The sequence below is a fragment of the Tiliqua scincoides genome, chromosome 2 (assembly GCF_035046505.1).
Source record: "Tiliqua scincoides isolate rTilSci1 chromosome 2, rTilSci1.hap2, whole genome shotgun sequence".
Taxonomy (NCBI): domain Eukaryota; kingdom Metazoa; phylum Chordata; class Lepidosauria; order Squamata; family Scincidae; genus Tiliqua; species Tiliqua scincoides.
Genome location: NC_089822.1, coordinates 75,001,323 through 75,023,625, shown reverse-complemented (window position 1 = coordinate 75,023,625; position 22,303 = coordinate 75,001,323). Strand labels below are relative to the sequence as shown.

At 41.9% G+C, this 22,303-nt stretch overlaps 1 protein-coding gene across 4 annotated transcripts in view; it reads left to right on the top strand.

The window, feature by feature from the left end:
* The window catches only part of PTPRD (protein tyrosine phosphatase receptor type D), a 791,067-nt gene that overhangs the window by 703,029 nt on the left and 65,735 nt on the right, over positions 1 to 22,303 (top strand). For all 4 annotated transcript variants that reach the window (XM_066616307.1, XM_066616305.1, XM_066616306.1 and 1 more), the window contains one exon: positions 4,871 to 4,994. In XM_066616307.1, the coding sequence (XP_066472404.1) occupies positions 4,871 to 4,994 (124 nt within the window). The remainder of the gene's footprint in view (positions 1 to 4,870; positions 4,995 to 22,303) is intronic.

Here is a 22,303-nt window from a genome sequence, read left to right as displayed (position 1 = left end):
CACTGAAATGCAACAATTTATTCACAATGTTGTCTAGATTCTCTGTAAAAAGTAAGTCATCAAAGAATGCTAATTCCAGACTAAACCGCTTGTCTGGAAGCAAACTAAGGCTTAGGATTCTGCTTTATCACTTGATATTGATAATAATGCAATTTACTATTTTTTAAGATTTATTTTATTATGCGTTTATTAGAAGTTATTCAAATGACTCAATATAGCATGCCGACAAAAGGGGGGGTTGTAGAAAAATGTAACAAAATAAAACAGAAACCAAAAAGTAATATATTTACATGTGCAGAATGAAAAAAAAAACTTATAATAAGGTAATTCCACAATAAAGAAAAAGAACATTTAGGTCTGAGTTCTCCAAATAAATTGAAATACAAGACAATATTTCTTGTCAGGCAGGTTGCAACTTTAGAAAGATCTGCTGTTTAGAATGAATCACTGATGCACACTCAGAAGAAATAAAATCCAGTAATTCATTCTTAAAATTGGGAGCACTACAGTCAGTTTGTTCTGCAGGCTTCTAGTTTTGTTGTCAAGAATGAAGATAGAAGTGTAAGTGACATTTTATATTGTAAAGTAATCTCTAAGATACTTGGACACAATAGGTACTGCAGGAGAAGATCAGACAATGTCTCTTTCAATTACATTAGTAACCCTAATACGAGACACCATTAGCTCATGCAAAATCAACACAGTGTTGAATAGCCACCGTTATTTGAATGCTCCCCACCTAATATTAAATGTATTTCGCACAGGTATTTTGGATAAACTATGTTCCTGGTGCACACAGACTTGCAACAGTATGCAGTATGCCTTACTTTAATGAATGGGTTGATTAGGAATGCGATTCTGTACACACTTATCTGGGAATAAGTCTCACTGACCTCAGTGGGACTTACTTCTGAGTAGACATGCATAGGATTGCACTACCAGTAGGATTTTGAAAATTGTCCGGTTATTTTATTAGCCATGTTTTGACTGTTTCCTCATCCATGTTGCTTAAAACTTCTCTTCCAAACCAGGATACGAAATCAGAATTTGAAGTTAGCTTTGCATCCTGGTTTGGAAACCAGAGTTCTCACTTCACATGAATGATGGAATGGTGGTTTGAATAAATCAGTATATTGATGAGTGCGAATGGAGGAGGGAAGGGAAGAGGCTTGGTAGGGTTATAAGCTGTGTTCATGTAGCAGGACAGAATAGTTTCCTGTTATGACTGAGCTAATCCAAAATAGCATACACAGTGGACTTACAGTGCTCATATTTCTAGTTATGGAGGGCATAACTGAGAAGCATCCTTTATTTCATAATCAGCAGTAGACCTACTTCCATGCTCAGTCTGCCTTGTTCTATTGTGGCTAGTATATACTACTTCTGGGCATTCATGTATATGTCTCTATGTAAAATACAAATGAATTTGGCTTATTTTCAGTGTATTATGATGGCAAACGGCAACTAACCTGATAGGACATTATTGTGGGGTTTCTGCTGCTAAAACAAAATGTATGCATTGACCTGAGAATAGGTAGGCTGTTTCTAGGCAGATTCTGTCCTTGGTGTTGGTTATGTTAATTTCAGTGAGGACCTGTGAGCTACAAGACCAGTGCAGTGTAATAGGTAATGGAATGCATTGTTGTTGTTGCCAGAGGAGGTGAAGGTGCAGGAAATAGCTCTTTTGCCAGGATTGAAGATAGCAGATCATCAGTTGTACAAGCCATTCAGGGAAGCCTGCAAAGTAGCAGCAAGTAAGACTCTGTGCTTAGGAGGACAAAGAGAACCTTGTAATTTTGTTTTGGTGTAATTCATGAAAGCTTAAGAGAATAGGAGGGACCAGCATTTTTTACTCTTCATCATCTTATTTCTACTTAAAACGTTAATCTTTTAAGCTTTCTCTTCATAATGTCAGTCACACATAAGTGGTTCAGTTAAGAATACAGATCACGGCACCGTCCACTTCTTTACAGAACTAGCTCATCCTCACTCTGTTATTGCTGCCTGTAATAGCATGCTCCAAAAAACATCTACACAACGATGTGTAAAGTATATATGGCATTTTCCTTCTACCTCCAGGGACATCCTCTTGCGTTTGTGTTCATAAGGAAAACACTCTGCTTTAGTATGTTGACATAGTCTTAACAGAAAGCAGGCTAGGGACTCAGTGGTTTCCTTATAGTGCATATGATGACAGAATACCTTTGATTTTCCTTTTGGATGACTAAATGCAATCCCAGTCCTGTTTACTTAGAACTCGGTCCCACTGAGTTTGGTGGGATTTACTTGCTTCCTAGTGCACTTAGCCTTGCAGCCTGATACTTTACACATGTTTCCACTATGACTGAAATCCTTTATTCAGTTACGTGTGGATGAGTCTCCTCTCAATTGACTAGAAAACTCATTAGTTGGAAAACAGTTTTAAACTCTTTGGGAAGCATTACAGCTGGACCCCAGTATCCATGGTTAACAGGGCTTCCTGTTAACGTTCTGGCAGTCTCTCTCTCTATCTTTCCTTCTGCCTGCCCGCTCGTTGTGTTCCTATTTTAGCAACCTGTAAAAGCAAGAAGTTTTTTTTAGTAATACTGTATGTTAAAGCAGCAGTTACCAAACTGGTGGGTCGTGACTCATCAGGTGAACCGGGAAATGGTATTTCCCCTTAAGGGGAATGGCCCAGAAATCAACAGCAATACGGTCACTACAATTTTGCTATTGCAGGGTAGAGAGGTGTGTTTTTTTTGTTGTTTTTTTTACTTATCTGGGAGCCACTATCACTCACCAGGGGTTCTAGGTAGCCTGAGACCCCCCTCTATAGCCCTCCCCAAGGCTTGAAAATGTTGTATAAAGGGGGGAAAACCCATTTCTGGTTTTCATCCCAAAACAGGAAGTTTGTTTTTTCTTTTTGCAACATTTCCATGCCTCAGGGAGGGCTGCAAGGGGTTGGGGGTCTCTGGCTCCCCAGACCCTCCAGAGAGCCATAGCAACTCCCAGGTAAATGAAAAACCCTTCCCTACCCAGCAGCACTGGGATTGTGGTGATTGTGTTGCTGTCCCAGCCAATGTAATGACAGGGTTCCCAAAGTCTGAGTCAGACTCTGGGGACCACTGTGTTAAAGCAAGAACAGTAACAAGGTAATGGGTGAGGGGGAAGGGGGTCAGAGAACCACAGATAACCAGATTCATGGATACCGGATCCATGAATACCAGGGCCCACCTGTAGTTTTGTATCAATTTCTAGGTATGGGTGGCACAAATGTCTTCTGTGGGTACAGCGCAGTGTAGTGACTATCTGCATTGTGTCAGTGCAAGAAGACTTGCATTGAGTCCTATCATGCTCACAAGATGTTAGCACCTTAGCAGGAGACAGGACAAAGTCCTAATCTTTCAGCAAAGTTGAGCATATGGAAGACCGAAAAGGGACTAAGGGTCAAACTACTTGCTACAGGTGCATGTAAAGTTAGTCTGATGGTCATTGTTCTATCAGACATAATTGAGAGGGGATGATTTGCATTTGCAAAGGGAACACAGTTTTGAATCAGTCCTTTAATTCACAAGAGTGAACCTTAAAATAGGATGGTTCTTTCATTTTATCTGCTTTTACATGTTAGAATTGCTTATAAGCAATTGATAATGTGCTTGTCATCAGACTCTGATGTCTGTCAAATGTGCCTGTTCAAAAAGAATGTACTTCAATTATCAATTAATGATGTGGGGCAATGGTAGTTTTCTACATATGTTATTTTGTTCCTTAACCTGGATTCTTCATAGACCAGTCTGTTGCTTGGATAAGATTGATTGAAGCATCTATAACACCCCTTTTCATTGTTGTTGTTGTTTTGTAAGTGCACCTATCTCCAAGTAACACCATTTGCAGGTTCTGTTCCTGCAAGTGTATCGAGTCAGCACCTGTGTACAGGAATGAGCAAGTTGCGCCACAGTTGGCTTGCACCCTCCTTCCCCAAACCCTGCCTTTTTAAAGGGACAAGCAGCTGCATAACCGCATCTTGTCCACTGGTCCACCACTGCCCCAGAGGTTACAGTTTCAAGCAAGGACAGTGTCATGTGGTCACCTTGGCAGTGGGAGCCATGACCACCAGCCATCCTGTGAAGTATCACTCATGGTACTACCTACCACTAGTTGAAAAGCACTGGACTCTAGATGCTAATCACAACTCCCTCAATGATATTATGGGGTCCTAGAACTAAGTCCGTCCTCTTATACATCCACAAACGATGAATGTTGGGGTTGCTTCAAATTCTTCTACTGTGTTTCTTATAGTGCAATCCTATGTATGTTTACTAAAAGTAAGCACCACTATGGCAGCTTGCCACTGACTGGCAGAGAGGGTGCTGAACCAGAGGCCTGCATAGGTACACTGGCAAACCTCATGATCTACCAGTGTATTGTTACAGATTGGGCCTTTCGTCTATCTTCAAAATGGGGTGTGGAGTTTCAGGTAATAGTATCTTTTAAGGCAAATTACATTAGCCCTTGGTTATGTCAGTTTTGGCTTTTCATTATTCACTGTCCAGTTTATTTTTCCCATCTCTCTGCTTCACAAACACACACAAAAACCCAACTCTACATTTCTTGAGAAATAAAACTTATCCTCCATTGAGTTTTGTCTTGTTTTTGTATAAGAATAGAGATCTGTGCAAAGCTTGTAACTACGGTAAATATGACTGTCAACAGGTGTCAGTATGACAAACTGCAGTGGAATGAGGTCCACAGTTGAGTGCTTTAAGTTATATAATAACTTAAAGGGAATGTGAATAGTTTTTAGATAAACACCTTTGATAAATTATATTTCCAGGATAAAAATGATTCTTATGCTAACAACATTTCCCTGTTTGTTTCTTCCTTATTTAAGTCAATTGATCCAGGCCAGCAGTTCACCTGGGAACATTCTAACCTAGAAGTAAATAAACCAAAGAATAGATATGCGAATGTTATTGCTTATGACCATTCTCGGGTTCTTCTATCAGCAATAGAAGGTAAGACATTTTGCAAGTGAAACCAAGTAAACCTTAAAACATGATATTTTAAGCTGTTTATTTTAGCTTCCCAAAGATCAGACTCGGCTCAAAATCCAGAGCATTGAAACCAGTGTAATCAGGATATTTTTCTACTACATTTTTGAGTGATTGGTTACTTGAGTGTATTAAATATGCCATTCTAAAAAAGTCATCATTTATATGATATGTTCCTGTAGTGTAAGCCAGCAGGCATGAAATGAGCAGGGAAAGTTATGACTTGGTGCCTTTTTCCCCCTCTAAACTGTCAGTGCAATTGAAACCTCAGACCCAACTAAAGAGCCTTTCCTTCTGGTGATAATGAGTGAACCAGAAAGAATAAACTTTCATTTTCTGATCTACCTCTTCCAAGACATACTGCCCAATACAATCTCCCATCTACACTGCCAGAACTCACTTTCTGGCAGCACAACGTGGTTTTGGTGCCCAAAGTGTGGTGCAGTGTCACACACTGCTGGGCCATTACCACAAATTGCAGGTGGCGTTGGCTTGTCTTGCCCCTTTGGCAATGGTAAGTTGGCGTGGGCAGTGAACAGAGAGGGGGAGGATCAGCACAGAGATTAGGGCCTCCAGAAGGCATGTCAGGCTGTGGTTTTCTGTGGCAGCAGCACAACCAATCTTGTAAGCCACCTGCCCAGTCTTGCCATGCCCCCATGGATCAACTTGGACTTGCATCAGCCAAAGAACTGATGCAGATCTAAGTAGACTCAGGGAAATCTGGACTTTCCTAGAGGTAAGAAAATGCCTCTTACTTTGAGGAGGCCTCCTGAAAGCTCTCTCCTTAGGATGCAGCACACACAACCACGGCACAGCTGCTTCAGTGCAAGTGACAAGGGTTAGAATTGGAGCATTAGATATATCTAAAAGCATTATGTAACAAAATGAACTGAGCCAGTGCCTCTTGCAAGTTACTAATAGTTACCATCTGAACTGCAGCTGTGTTATATAAGATTATCATATTATTTTGAAATGTGTTGGGTTGCCAGTTTTCTGAAATAACGAGTTGTCTCTGTTTTGTAAAGCTGTGCATTTTCATGAAGAAGCACGACTTTGATCCCTGGAGTCCTTATTTAATAAGTATCCAGTTTCAGGATTAGACATTGAAAGACTGGTCTTGACTGCCAGACTTTGTTCTGATTCTGTTCTGTTCTGTTCTCAGTCATTGTTCTGATTCCACAAAAGTGGCTTTTTATATGTTTCAGTAAATGATTAAGATATATCTTTTGTGGAGGCTTCACCCTTTAGAATGTTAAGCACTTTCTTTGCGTGCAGGAGTTCTGTGTTCCCAATACCACTAATTAAGTAATTCTTAGGGAATATTGCCATGTTTCCAAATTAAAATAGTTCAGAAATCAGCTTGATAACTTGTGCTAGATGTACTAGGCCAGTGGTTCTCAAACTGTGGGTCAGGACCAGCTTGGTGGGTCACGATCCAATTTCTGGTGGGTCGCGAGAAGCTGGCGGCAGCCATCTTGGAAGATGGCAAAAGACCTAGGCAGCGCTATTTTGGAAGTGGGCAAAACCTGGTCATCACCATTTTAAGCTTCCCGGCTTAAACATCTTCCGACTCTGACATCACAGTGATGTCACTTCCTGTTTGATGATGTCATTTCTGGCTATGGCATCACTTCCAGATTGCTGAAATAACTTCCGGTGGGCCCCAGACAGATTGTCATTCTCAGAAGTGGGTCCCAGGCTAAAAAGGGTGAGAACCACTGTACTAGGCAATTTATTGTTGTTTATATACAGATGTACACAATTCAGTCCATGGAAGTGTCATTGAAATTGGAAGGACTATTTTTTTTTAATTGTGAGCCGAGTTATACCATATATACAATAATGGTGGTGACAGTAGCTATAAAGATGATAAATCCCGAACTCAGCTGTGTTTCTACAGGTCTCACGGCTTTTAATTTCCATCTCATGTGAAACTTGACTGTCCAAATTGACCAGATGCGACAGTGTTTGTTCCGGTGCAAGGGGAAAAAAATTAAGCCTAGGGCATCATAAATTTATCCATCAAATAATTACTTCAAATTCCACCACACTGTTTGCTGTTCCTTGAGATAAAGGTTCCTGCTTTTGGCAGAGGGAGATGCTTTCAAGTAGCTTAACTGCTAGCATGGATGATCACAGTTCCTTCATTCCTTGTATGCTCATGTTAAATTGTATGTCGCTAAATCTGCAGTTATGTAAACAACATCTTATCTTAGGCTACCCAAAACAACCAGACATGGGATAGAGTGGTGGCTGTATTTGTAGGTGTAATCAATTCTCCAGTGTGCTATGTGAAGCTAATGCTTGCTGAGGAAAAGCATAATTTCACTGGTTGAGCCTATGTCTCTGACTAATTTATTGCAACTACTTATTGAAGCCTTTGATAACAGTCACGGCATTAACAAATATATTAGAACATTTAAATGATTGCCCTGAAAAAAAATTGCATTTAATAATTTACTTACATTTGTTCCACCTGTAATGTTCATTTAAGTGACGTTGACTTCATTTTAGCAGTGCCGGTTCTGTTCCCTTGCATCAAAATATTGGGTAGAAATGCTTTTCCACACATATATTACTAAGAGTTTGGCTGTCCTGAAAGAATGACAGAAATATCTAGACAAAGTGGCATTCTTCCAACCATGATACGTTCCTTTGTTTGGGGCAATCAGGTTGCAATCAGTTTCCAGATTGTTCTTTATTTCTGTGGTCTAGGGATAAATGTCATATAAAGTACATTATTACTATTTTACTATTATTATAAATATTTCTACAGCACTTGTTAAAAAAAGTTCACACAAAACTTTTCACAAAAAGTTCACAAAGTTCATATAGCAAATAAATGAGAAGGTGGTTCCCTGTCCCAGAAGACTCACATCTAATAAAAGACAAAAGGGAGGATGCCCAGGAACCACTGGAAAACACACAGTGCTGAGTGAATCTGAACAACTGCTGTACCTGTATAAAGATAAGAAAAGCATCACTGAAAAGATGCCTCTTAGCCAAGTTAGCGGGACAAGTTAGCATAATTTCCCTGTATGTTATCCCAGAAGAGATCTGTGTGGATTTAAGTTTAGTTTAAAAGGACTGCCAGATTCAGTGTATATAAGTAGCCCAAGAACTTCCTTGAAAGAGAAGCAATATTCTGAGTCAGAAGCAAAGAATAGGCATTGCTATGAGTGAACAAAGAACTCCTCATAATGCAAAATTTTGATTTTTACCAAACTCCTTTTCAAATCTAAGCCATGGATACATTTGCCATCAGATACTTTATAGAAAAGTATGAATTTCTATGAATTCTGTCAAGACACATTTTGCATCAAAATAAGTCAAGTATGTGTTTGACCATTCAAAAAACTAGTTCCCATACCAAAAAATGAAATTCAAGGAAGTCTGTATGAAAGTGTAAAAGCCTGTATAAAAGATATTAGAAATGGGCTATGTCAGATGCAAGGGAGGGCACCAGGATGCAGGTCTCTTGTTTTCTGGTGTGCTCCCTGGGGCATTTGGTGGGCCGCTGTGAGATACAGGAAGCTGGACTAGATGGGCCTATGGCCTGATCCTGTGGGGCTGTTCTTATGTTCTTACGTTAGTAATCATATGAATTGGCCCTTGGTTGTAATCCAAGCTTACAATGAATTGGTTATTACCTATTCTAGTCCAGTGTTTCTCAAACTGTGCGTTGGGATTTCAGGTGGGTCCCCATTCATTTCAATATTTTATTTTTAATATATTAGACTTGATGCTACCATGGCATGTGAGTGCATTTGGGGAAATGTTACAGACCTGTGCTTTTAACAAGCTACTATGTATATTCTTTTAACAATGATAATAAATGGGACTTACTTCAGAGTAAGAGTGGATAGGATTGCAGCCTAGGATTGTTAAAAAGCTTCTGCTTGATGATGTAACTTCTGTTGTGACACCACTTCTGGTGGGTCCTGACAGATTCTCATTTTAAAAAAGTGGATCCTGGTGCTAAAAGTTTGAGAACCACTGTTCTAGTTCATTGGTTAAGAATTTATTTGAACTATTGTCCACTTACACACATCAAAAATATGTTCAACATCTGTGAAAGAAAACGTTAATGGAAAGCTCCTCTTCCCACACCTCAAAAAGATCCAAAGAGAATTCTACATGACTCAGAATTCTCACAGTTATATAGAAGTTTGTTTCATAAAGTGCAAAGAACCTGGATAGCTGATAGGATTTAAATCCCTCATGGCACCCAAAACTTTATCAGATCATAATCTAGTGGTCCAAATACCAAAGATTTAATTTGAATGCTGTTGAAACTTGCTTCTAACTATGATTTCAAAGTCTAAAGCTAGTGGTGGCTGGAACTCAGTTGGGTGCAGATGTAATATTACAAACCAAAAAGGAAAGACCTACACAAATCTGGAGAAATTAAAAAGAAAAAAAAGCAAGTACTTCAACTGAATGAGAAGAGTATTATGTTAAAGTGAAAAGTACGAAAATATAATTAGTAATTAAAATGTATAATTAATAAGATAATAACTATATATAATATATAGTTATAATATACAATAAAATATATTATAATTAATAGTATAATTAATAATATAAATAATAATTATTAATATAATTAAATCAGCATTTGAAACCAGCTTTGAGCAGGGATGGGATCCCAAATGTCCCTGAACCAAATGCAGCACTATCATAAATATAAACTCTCCACCTGTGGCAGTCCTGTTAAAGTCCATCTGGCTGCCTGTGAATGTCACTGCCACAGATTGATCCATTCATGTCATCACAGTCTAGTTTTTGGCACTCGGTTTCAATTTCTCCAAACACAGTTAAATTTATTTCATTTCCCCCCAGGTTAGAGCTTGTGCAAAGATTTTATGTGCAATATGTCAGAGACCCTTTTTGCTTCTCAGATACTAAATTTTAAAACACTGGGTTATCATGCAGTCTTTAAACTGACTTCCTTTTCCAAGCTTTGAGACTTTATTGTATTATATTGTCAGCCTCTAAAGAAACAGTAAACAGTTCAAATATGAAAATGTATAGGTTGCCTAGCACTACATTCATTTCACAGCTGCATTTGTTTTTGGGTTACCACAGAAACTGAAACTTTGATGTCATTAAAATGTTTTGGGTTTTAAAAAGTGTTTAACCAAACATGCTGGGCCCAAAATATTTATTTCAATACATTTATTTTATGCTTCTAGCAATTTTCTGCAAGAATAAATTGTCTTAGGGTCAGAATACATTTGTTTTTTTTTTAAGTTCTTCATTAAGCAGTTCATTTTAAAGCTGTGGGAATTACAGCCCAATCCTAATCTCAGCCAGCACCCACACTGAGCCCTAGCGCCAATGCTGGATGCCGTAAACATACTATAAAGCACATTTACTGCACCTGTCGAATAAGGAGCACCAGCATTGGGCCCACATCAGTCAGGTGGAGGGCCCAGTGCTGGCAGGAAAAGGACACACCGCCACTAGGAGGGTAAGTGAAACTACAGGCTGGTGGTGCAGCCTCTGGGGGGTGGGGTGAGGGCAGAACGAGGGCAGGGGTGGGGGAGGAGCCATGGCAGGAGGCAATGGAATTGGTGGAGCTCTGCTCTGCTGTATCCTGAACTCCATATCAGGCCAGAAGGTCCAACATGGAGTCTCACAAGTCTGCGCCAGCAGAATAACCAGCGCAGGCTTGAGAAGTCCCATTGCGGGGCCTGGGGCTTTTCCTGGGGGAAGGGAATGAAAGTCCTCTTCCCCCAAGGAGACCTCCAGCTACTTCCCAGCACCCACTGGATACACTGGTAGCCACTTTGGTCCTGCTGCCTGATGCTAGAACTTACTCTGGATGGGATCCAGTGTCACCCTGTGTCGGTGTCAGAAAATAGTGTTATATAGGGGAAACACATTCTGCAACCAGACCTGGATTCAAATCTACATTCAAACATAAAGCTTCTGGGTATCCTTCAGCCAACCCTACCACTCTCATACCTCACATGATTGTTACAAGGGTAAAACAAGCTAGCTTCTAGATATGTTCCCCTGAGCTTCTTGGAGGAAGGATGAGATACAAATGTGATAAATTTGAGTTTGCTCCAAGGCATAGTGTGTAATAGTTCTGTAAATCTCCTACAGATTTCCCCTCTGTATTTTGTTGCCACCAAATTAAGTTTCTTTTGTCAAAGTTCCTTGAAAATTCCATGCCCAGTATGTGTGTATATGCTGCTGTGCTGTGCATTTTCCCCAGACCACAAACTAGCATTTATTCAGATGCTCCTGCCCAAAGACTTTGTCACCGCAGATACTCGTCCATAAGTCGATCTCACAGATAAGCCGAAGGCAGGTTTTGAGCCCAAAAGAATGGAATTTTGTATGACCCTTGCATAAGTCAGGGGTTAAACTTAGAGGGGTGTCCAAGTCTGATTTTGCCCAAGGCCAGATTCTGAAAAATAAGCTACTAATAATTGTTACCTAAGAATTGTACAGTCTACATTTTTTAAAAGTACGTATTAAAAGCACAGAATACATACATAGTAAGCGTACATAGCATAGCAAAAACAGTATTAAAAGCAGTCTCTATTAAAAACCATGATCTATCTCATAGATTATACATTTTTATTCACTAGCTTTTAAAATTGCTTTCTTCACAACCTTTTTGTAAAAGTGCACTGAAAACAGCATATCAGTAGAACCATTAATTAAACTTTCTTTTAAGGTGCCTGGTAGCTTAATCCAGAGGCTCTGCATAGAACATACAATTTAGAACACATAACTGGGAGTACGCAATTCAATTTTCAGCAGAGAAACAAGCAACAAGGAATCACTGACTAAGTGCAGCTGCACATAGTTGCAGCCTATTTAACTCTTAGACCCTTGCAGGTCTAATTACTTCTTAGACCTTTGCAGGAGGATGGGCAGTGGCGCCTCTTCCGGGCCTCCTGTGGGGTTCCTGGCAGCTGCACCTCCTGCCCCTCTGCACCCAGCCAGTCACCTATTGCACTGGGATTGGAGGAGCCCTTGAAGAGGCAGGGTTGTGGGGGGGGGCAGCCTGCTGGCCGGCGCTTTCCCGCACCCTCTTCGAGCCCACTGCATGCACTCCCCATCGCAGTCCTGCTCCCTGTTGGGGCAAAGAGTGGAGCATGGATGTCCTGGCTGCTGCTGCTTGCCGCTGTCAGACCTGCGGAGGGCAGAGAGAGCGCAGGGAGTGTCCTGTGCTGTCCACTCCCTGCCAGGTGTTCCCTGGCATGGAGGCAGCGTGCCTCCCTCCCTGCCTGCTGCAGCCATGCACTTGGGAGAGGGCAGTGCAGAACAGTCCCCACGGTCTGTTGGTCTGGCAATGGCAGCAGTGGCGGCGGCAGCCGGCACGCCCCTGCTCCACTGCCACCACCAGCAGGCAGCAGGACTGCAGTGGGGAGTACACATGGGAAGCTCTGAGAGGGAGTGGGGGAGCACCAGCCGGCAGGCTGCCCCTGTATGCCCTGCTTCCTCTGGGGCTCCTCTGGCTCCCAGCGTGATGGGGGACGGGACTGGCCAGGCGCAGGTGGGCGGAAGATGCAGCTGCTGGGAACTCCCCCTCCCCGCCCAGAGGAGGTTCTGCTGCCTGTCCCCCTACAGAGTTCTCCCCGCACCCAGGTGCATATAGCCCCCTTGCCCTCTCTGTCTGCCTGGGTGACTGTGAAGATACGGTGCAGGGGCAATTCGCTGGGGATTTGGGCACACAAATTTCTTGCTGTATAGGCGAATATCTAAAGTACTTACCCAATTTTTCAATGAATTTTTATATACAGTGTTTGGGTCTTGGTCTCTCTCTCTCTCTCTCTCTCTCTCTCTCTCTCTCTCTCTCTCTCTCTGTCTTAACCATGGTAGCTTTTAAGTTGACTAATCTCCTTACCATCCCATATCTTGTTACAAGCTAACTTTATAACAAAGAACAGTTTTATTTCCATCCAATATTTGGTTTAGGTTTTCTTTTCTTTCTTTCTTTTTTTGAGCATTGTTTTCCACCAATAGGACATCATCGTCGTGCATTTATCATACTTTCTGAAGAGGAATGTTTACAAGTACTATGAAGCTTAATCCTATTACTTCAGACTCTCTTAAAATATTCTTTAATTGCACATTTCTTAGGAAGCATCTCTAACACAAAGGTTTATGGTTTAATTTGTTTTAAATAGGCAGATTGTGTAGTACTTAGCCTTTGTCTAGACTTGAAACAATTCCACGATGTGATTTCAGTTTGCAAATAAAGTGTGAAGTCTAATTAAAACTATTGAAGATGACAACTTTCCTCAGTGAATCAAAGGAAGAATGCTGAGGTCTGCGTTATCAACCCCATTGTATGGCTTGTGTTTCATTTACCTTTGAACACACAAAATGCTCAGTTTGTTTTAGTACAGCTCAGGAAAACAGTTTGGTAGTAAAGCAGCGACTGCAGCAAGAGAGTTTGTTACAACCACATTTGTATCTAACTTGTGCTAAAGAATTGTTTTGTTGCATTGTTCTTTATGTTTTGCAGTCTGTAAGTTTGTGTGTGTGTGAAAAAGAGAGAGCGAGAGATGCTAGAGGATGCATTGAATGCTGTGCTTTTGTATGTACCAAAAGGAAGAAATTCTTTGGGGAAAGCAATCTAGAATGTTCTTCTATCAGCTAAATAACAAATACATGTGTGTTTATTGTGCAGGAAAGCAACTGGCTGGAAATGATAGCCTAATATTCATTGGCATTCATTCCATATTCAAGAGGGGAATGAATTCGTGTCTGAATGGTTCATAGCAATGACATTCCATTGTGTTTTTAGATGTTTAGTCTCTGAAGTAGTTCACAGCCAGCTCTGGGAATGTGTTCAATAGCACACACTGTGTGAAGAACACACTGAGTCAAATTAAAGACCTAATTTCAGCAATGAGGTTGGTAGAGACAGTTTGGTGCAGTGGGTAGAGAGTGTTGATGTTCAGATCTACTCAGCTGTGACGCTGTCAGGGTGACCTTGGTGTCTTAGTCTATCTTAGTGTAGCCTACCTCATAAGGTTGTTGTAAGACTCACAGGAAAGGGAGAAGCCATGTACACCACCCTGAGTTCCTCAGAGGAAAGGCGTTCTGTGAATGTGAAAAAAAGACTCCTACTGGGTTCTTATTTCAGTTAGCACAGGATAAAATGTGGCCCTTTTCAAACCCATGCTTTTGCAAATGGAGCTGGATTCCAAAATGACTGACAACTCTGAACTTATATCCAAATTTAAGTAATTAAGGCAAATGCTGCTGTGCTTGTGGGTAAAGATGCCTTCAAGCTATTGGAGCTAACGAAGGGCTGCAGAATTTCATCAAACTGCCTGCAACATTTGATGGTTTTTCTGTTATCAGATGTGACATAGTATTGCCCAAGGTTCTTTTTCTGCTGCGCGATGCAAGGACCACAGTATGAGAAGCAACCCTGTAAAATAGCATCACATTTATATTTATTCTGAGTTAGTTACCATTTCACTTTTCCTCTATTTTCCAGATCTTGCCATTTCTTGTTTTACTGTCTTAAACTATATGTAGCAGAGAATTAAAATGTCCTGTCCTAAGGGTTTGGGTTCCCCTCCCCTTATTTTCAAGAGGTGAATAACAAATATAGCAGAGAGAGGCAGAAGTATATGTATGTAAACGCTGGAAGTGTTTTTTGTTTTGTTGTTAAGTATTTCCGTATTAGCAGTCCTACTCACCTTATTTTCAAATTGGGTTTAATAAGTTGGAGGGGGGCTTTTAAGAGGTAAAATTTAAAATATATATTTTGGACAAACCAGAAATAGTTACCTAGCAGCAGATCTGGTGCCATAGTATTTTATTCTTTTTAAACTTATATTTTGACCATTTGTTATAGGCTCTTGGAGGCATTTTGGGCTCTGAATAGACAAAATGAATAGATACCAAGTAATATTAAAAAAACTGGGGACTTCCCATCCACAGTCCCAGGCTCCTACTAACTCATATTTTCCATGTGCAAGTTAGGGATCTTAGGTTTGCTGTTTCAAGAGTTAAAAAAAAAAAAAGGATAGTCATTTACAAACAAGACTTAACATCTTCAGGGCTTTGCAGTTCAGCAGTTCTCAGGTTATAGGACTTTTCTAGTTTTGAATCATTTTTTGCATTCCCAAGATCTGTAATGCAAATGTAAACCTTAGAATAAAGATTTCATACGAAAGTGTTGCTCTCCTGCTTAACTTGCTTCAGTAGTAACATTTACAAATCCATATACAATGCATTCTTAGGGCATCCTCAAAAGTGGCCAAATGTGGCCTGGTGGGGGTTGTTTATTTTTTAAATACCCGCCTGGGTGAGCTACAAAATAGAACAGAAGAGCTGGAGGGGTTTGGAAATTTGTCCCTGCTGTGGTTTCATCCCAGTCATGCTCTTTGGGCACTATTTTAAACATAAATATCTTCCATTGAAGCCAGTGGAATTCTTTTTCTGTTTAAAATAGCACACGGTGTGAGGGAGCTTGATCAGGAACGAAACTGCAGCAGGGCAAATTCTTAAAGCCCTCCAACAACTTCACTCAGGTTCCATCCCATTTCATAGCCCCAGGGCTAGTATTTAAACAATAAACATTCCACTCACTGGGCCACATTGTGTGCTTAGAGGCACAACTGCTTAGCAGCCCCATCTTGCGCTCTCAGCGCCCAGTGCTGCAGTGGCGTCAAAAATGGCTGCCACTGCACCCTGTGCACTCTGCAGGCAGTGCCCTTTCATCCCCTTCCCCCGGGTAAGCCGAGTAACCACGCAATGTAGCTGCTTAATTCCACGTTGACCCAAGGGTCAGCGTAGAATTTTAAGCCTCCATGTCAGACCAGTGGCCCGACACCAAAGCTCAGGATCTGGTGGAGCAAAGCTCCACTGGTCCCGCCTCCCTCCTTCCCCTCTCCCTCCCCCCGGCATGCCTCCTCCCTGCCCTCCACCCACCTTCCCTCACCCCAGAAAGCCTCCTCCCCACCTCCCCTCACGGCCCTACCTGCCTCTCCGCTGCCCAGCAGTCTGTGCTACTTCCGAGCAACCGAACTCAGGTGCTTACCCGACACTAGCCCAGTGCTGGCCAGCACTGGGCTAGCACTGGCGCTCCACCGGTGCTAGGGCCTGCAAATGTGCCGCACGGCACGCTTGCAACAGTGTGTGCCAACAGATCAGCCGGTGCACACTATATAGGATTGGGCCCTAAGCCCTTTGCATGTGCACTCTCCAATAACCATGTGAGGCAGGTATACAGGTCCAGCCTTGTTATACACTGACTTTTTATACATGGATTTGACTCAACGTGAATGGCCACTGCAAATGAGAAGGAATGTGCTGATCCCTGGAGAAGGGGAAAATACACCCCTTTAAAATCAGTTTTAAAAAACCACTTTTCTTATTGTTGTAGAGAGAGACAGTCATGCAAGCCATTCCAGGTATAACCTAATCATCCTTAGATTTTTCTCTCTCAATGCAATGAGAAGTGCCCTTTAAATTAAAGGAAAACAGTCATTTAACATTAAGTGAGAGAAAGAGGGGGGGGGCAGCAGGCTGACAATCCATCAATCCTTCTCTCTTCAGGCATCTTCAGCCCAGGACCCCTCCCTTCCCCCTGAGCACATGAAAGAAAGATACTTTGCATTGGTGAAGGGAGGAGTTGGAGTGAAGCCTTTCAAAGCAACTTGAGGCAGACAGCTTGTTGGATTGTCTTCTTAATGACTTTATCTTAACATCACAAAGGTCAGCACCTGAGCAAAGAAACTTTGTTTTTTAAATTGATTTGCTATAGTGCATTTTTTTTGCCATCCACATGAGTTCTGCGAATAATGAGACTCAACCTGTATATGGATGAAAGGGGGCATTTCATTACAGTAAGATACAGAGAAGAGAAAGCTGGAGAGCAGTAGCAGTTAAGCTAAAGCAGAGAATGGTACAAAGGCAGCTCACCAAAGAGGTGTCAGACCAAAGCCCGATCCCAGGCAGGCAATAACACCCTGTGTCAAAGCCATGCCCTTTGCAAGGGAGTTGCCTGCAGAATGGCCATCGAAGGAGGAGCATGGCACCTGGTAAGCCTCAGGCACCACCCATTCCCCAAAACCACAAATGAGAGAAGCTACTACCTCTAGCGGTAGGAGAGGCCAACCAAAGTCGAACCCCATGCTGGGGGCTGGGGGATTCAAGATAACATGACTTGTGAAAAGGCCCACAGAGCCTCTTGGAACTCCTCTATTTTCAGCGTGTGCCAAAGGTACCAGATCAGGTTGTTTCAACTTCTGTGGTTTCCTTTGTAGGCTGAGGTTATATAATTTTACCAGGCCATTTTGAGCAGCGTCCTTAGTGGCAGTAGCAAAGAAAGTCCAACAGAAAATAGTTCAAAGCTTCCTAACCCAGAGCTTACTTTTTAGCTCAAGGTCTGTGGAATTGTGTATTTATATCCTACTATGGAACTCCAGATGGCATTCTTACAGCACAATCTTATACATGTTTATTCAGGAGTAAGTTCCATTGTATGCAGTGGGTCTTACGTAAGTGGTTCTCAAACTTCCTGGGAGATTTACTCCTGGGGTAAGTCTTTGTGGGAGTGAGATAATCCCAGGGAAGTGATCCCCAGGATAGCACCCCTGTGGGAGAAGGGGGGGGGGCTTTTCGAAACTAAACATACTTGCTGTCAGAGAAATTTCACTTCCGGTTTAGAAGCCGTGGGGAGCTCTGCAAGTGCTCTGTGGGCTCCCCACACCTCCCGGACCCTGACAGCAAGTATGTTTAGGTTAAAAATAGCCCCGTTCCCCCGCAGGGGCACAATTCTGGGGATCGCTTCACTGCTTTCCTCCGCCCCCACCCCTTAAAGGAAACAGGGCATCGTTACATGAGCTGGTGGGTCACGACCCACCAGTTTGAGTACCACTGGTGTATATGATTGCAACTTTAGAATTCCTAGTTATCTGCCATCCAGCCACTGACCAGACCTTCTTAATTTCAGGCATTGACCGGGCCTACTTAATATCAGGAAGCTTGCTTCATCATGTGTATTTGATACTTGTCTGGACAAGTGTTAATGCACCATATGTGCTATATCTGCCTGTTAATTTGGACAAGTGTTTATCATAAAGAGAGACCGGTCTCCTGTGTGAGCACTGAGTCATTACTGACCCTTGGGGTGATGCCACTTCTGCAACGCTTTCCTGGCATACCATTAGCAGGATGGTTTGCCATTACCTTCCCCAGTCACGTAACCTTTCCCCCAGCAAAGCTGGGTACTCATTTTACTGACCTCAGAAGGATGGAAGGTTGAGTCAACCTCAGGCCGGCTACCTGAGATCCCAGTTTCTGCTGGGCTCGAACTCAGGTCCCGGGGAGAGTTCTTGGTTGCAGTACTGCAACCTACCACTCTGCGCCACACAAGGCTCCCTAGTATTTAGTATAGTTCCCCATAATAACATAAGTGCCTTTCTGAATCAAACAAAAAATCCAGCTAGATGAGCAAACTATCTCCAGAAGTGACCAGCTATAGGGGGCTTAGGGCTGATACTCACAAATCATTTCATCTAGGAGGAGGCTCCACTGTGGTGCACAGACCCCTTTTGTAGCGGCACAGTGTTCTGACTGTATTGCAACACCACTTGCAGAAGTTCACTAGAGACATCATCATGTCATCACCGAACTTTCAAATTTCCATGCTTTGTGGAGCTTGACGTGGACGTGCGTGGCCACTTGGCCGCACATATTAGAGGATAAAATGGAGACTATTATACTCCATCTTTCCAATATTTTCTAGTTAATCCCAAACAAATCTGGTCTGAGATACGGTGTGGTTGAAACAAAAACCTTGGAAGCCTTTGCATCACATTCAGCATGTGAATCTATACTTGCCATTGTTCTTGAAGGCTACATAATAACATGAGAAGAGCCCTGCTGAACCAGGCCAAATGCCTGTTTAGTCCAGCCTCCTGTGTCCCACAGTGGCCCACCAGATACCTCAGTGAGTGCATAAGACAACAAGATACCTGCATCTTGTTGCCTCTCTCTTGTACCTGGCATTCTGAGGTAGCCTATTTCTAAAACTAGGAGGTTGCACACACCCATCATGGCTTGTAACCTGTGATGGACTTTTCTTTTTTTACTTGGAGTTTCAGTTGAGGCTTATATCTTACTGTAGTAGTAGTAGTTTATTTAACTGTCTCAGACCAGCATAAAAGCAAAAGTGCAACTCCGATATATCTTACTGACCTCTTGAATCAAAAGGTGAAAAGATTTTTCTTGATCTTGGGGCTGTTCTTGATCTTTATATTTCCCAACTTTGAGGAAAACTGGAAACACTAGCATATTGGAAATTCCTTCTTCTGGATCTTATACATTGGATTCAAATATTATATGAATGACTTAAGTGACAGGTAGGCAGTGCTGGCATGCTGGTAAAGTTAATGATAGTTCTTGGAAATATTAGCCATCCATCCCCCACAGCTCTCTTCTAACACATTATGAAGAAAAAGGTGGGTGTAGGATTTGTTTGTTTGCATTTGTTACACTTCGTGGGCTTCTATTTTGTTGCACTTCTCAAAACAATACCAGACTCTTGTAATGTTATTCTAGCTTCTACAGAATAATGTTTCTTTTGTACGTGCCTGGTCCACAGCTTTCAGTTATAATACCCACTAGGTATAGATTTCTCTTGTTGGCCTCGTTCTCCCTCTCATCCGCTGTGTACAAAAGTGTTTTATCATCTTTGATAAATGGCGGATGTGTGGCACTGTGCCCAGCCTGTGTTATTTTCTGAATCATTAACTCATATTTCCACATTCAGGAAATCTACAAAAAGCTTCTCCTTTACCCAGAAAGTTGGTGAGCCCCAAATCCTCTGTTTTATTGTAAACTGTTAATTCTGAAAGGCTTACCGCAGCGTTTGCAAACCTGTAGCAAAAGAGCTGCTGTGTCTGTAAAGTGTGATATTCACAGTTGTTTGTCACATTAATAGTTGCCGCTTTTCCCAATGCTGTGCCCTTAACTCCACTCTTTGCAAGCAGTTTCACTGCTCAGAATCCAAATAGGGTTTTTGAGGCTGCCAAGAAGGTACATCAGCTTTTGTTTTGCCTTTCCAGATTATAAAACGGGCATCAAGAGCTGTCTTTGGAATGAATTGTGAGCAAAATGACCATAATATATACAGTGTATTGTGAGAAGAGTAATTACCGTCAGTTTACAAAATACATTGTACGTAAGCGTTTAGGAACATAGCAATGTCTTTATAACCCCTTAAGATTACCATCTAGTATAAGATACAAAATGGTAGCTCAGTATCCATAGTTAGCATACTGAGGTTTGCAAGGATTCCAGTCCTCACTAAAAGTAATGGGACTGAAGCACGCATAAGTATATACATGACTACAACCTAAGTAAATTCATAAATAGCATACAGCATTACCTGTCTTCTGTAAATAGGATCGGTTCACAGAATGCATTATTTGGTTTTTGAATTCGAATAATCTTCTGCGCATGAAAGAAAATCACTACCATCTTTGAACATATGTTGGCATATATAAAGTGAACATACACAATCACAGATACTGTTAGCAGCATTACTATAAGCCTACCAATACTTTTCACATCCACTGTGATTGCATAATTCACACATTACTTTAGTCCATGTTCATGAGCTCATGGCCTTTCCCAGTTTGAAGAGACACTTGGCCAACAGTCTGAGGCTAAGAGGCAAAGAATGAAGGCCCATAGCCAGGGAGACAGACCAGGGACAGACTGCACTTGCTGCCAGTGTGGAAGGGATTGTCACTCCCGAATTGGCCTTTTCAGCCACACTAGATGCTGTTCCAGAACCACCTTTCAGAGCGCGATACCATAGTCTTTCGAGACTGAAGGTTGCCAACATGAGCTCAGGTACATAAAACACTGTGTAAACTGCCTTCAGGATATATTCCTTTTTTTTCTTCTTCTTCTTCCCAGTTTCAGGTTTGTCTTTTGCACTGTATTTTTCTGCTGATACTTACTTTTCAGTAAACATCTGTGTCATATTTGGAAATCATAGTGCAGCTCTTGCAAATTATAACTTTCAGCCATGCTACTGTCAGTTGTCAGGTGTCCGTGGTATTAGACCCAAAACACTATTGTCAGTCTTGGGTCCCCATCTTTATACCTATGTGTTGCTACCTGGAATCCAACCAGTTAGAGTGATATTGTAATAAAGCCTACACACGTGCATGGCTTGCCTACGTTCTGGGGACGTGCCTATCTTTATGCACAAACATGCTTGAAATGAGGGAGACCATTATGTGAGGTGACTCTGAGATATCAGTAAATTCAGGTGAAGTGGTTTTTGTTTTCCTTAGGTACTTTGGATCTTGAAGCAGCATTTTTTCCCTTCTACTTCTAAAAATGAGAGAGAGAGAGAGAGAGAGAGAGAGAGAGAGAGAGACATTGTGTGTTAATTACCTGGAGCAAATAAGTCATCACTTTCACCGCTATATTAAAAGCTGTCCAAATTCTGCTTGTGGTTTGATGCTACTTGTACAGATTCTTGAAGTCTTTATAGTTGATCAGGGTCACCAAGGATGATGCTGCAGGTCAATGCAAACTTCATAAATAATCCATACAATTTAAGAATCCTTTCCAAACTGTATTGGAATTTAAATAGGGTCACAATAGGTCAGTAGTCTCTTTCAAAGATAATCGAGTAGTAGAATGAAAAATTAGGCACATGGGGAAATAATATTTTTTTAGCAAAAAGAAAGTTCTCTTAATGAGATTATTCTGCTATATTTTCAGATTTCCATTAATTTTGAAAGGCCCATTTATTGAGCCCGCTGATGGTGCTGAGGGGGATAGCTGCATATTCCACATTTCGATATCTTACTGGTGAACCCTGATCACAGAAGCCCTGTTAAGAAGATTTAGAGCTTGTACATCCTTCTGTTTACCCTTAGGTACTTGCCCCTTTGTCACTGGGATCATCACAGCGCAATCCTATGTTTGTCTTTGGCCAGCACAGCTGAAGGTGTCGCAAACGTGCCATGAAGCACGTTTGCAGCACATGAAGAATAGGCTGAGCTGGCGGGGAGGCCTGTGCCACCCCACCAATGCCGCATTCAGACCTTGGGCCACCAGCACAGACCCGTAAGGTACCAAGTGGCAAAAGGATGTGTGGGGAGTGGCCAAAGAGCGCTCCAGAGGTGGGGAGGGGGTGTTTCAGGGCGGGGGAGGGCAGAATGGAGGTTGGGACAGGCATGAGACGAGGCAGGATCAGCAGGGGCCTCCTCTGCCATATCCTACCCCCAACAGCCCTCCTAGCATTACACCAG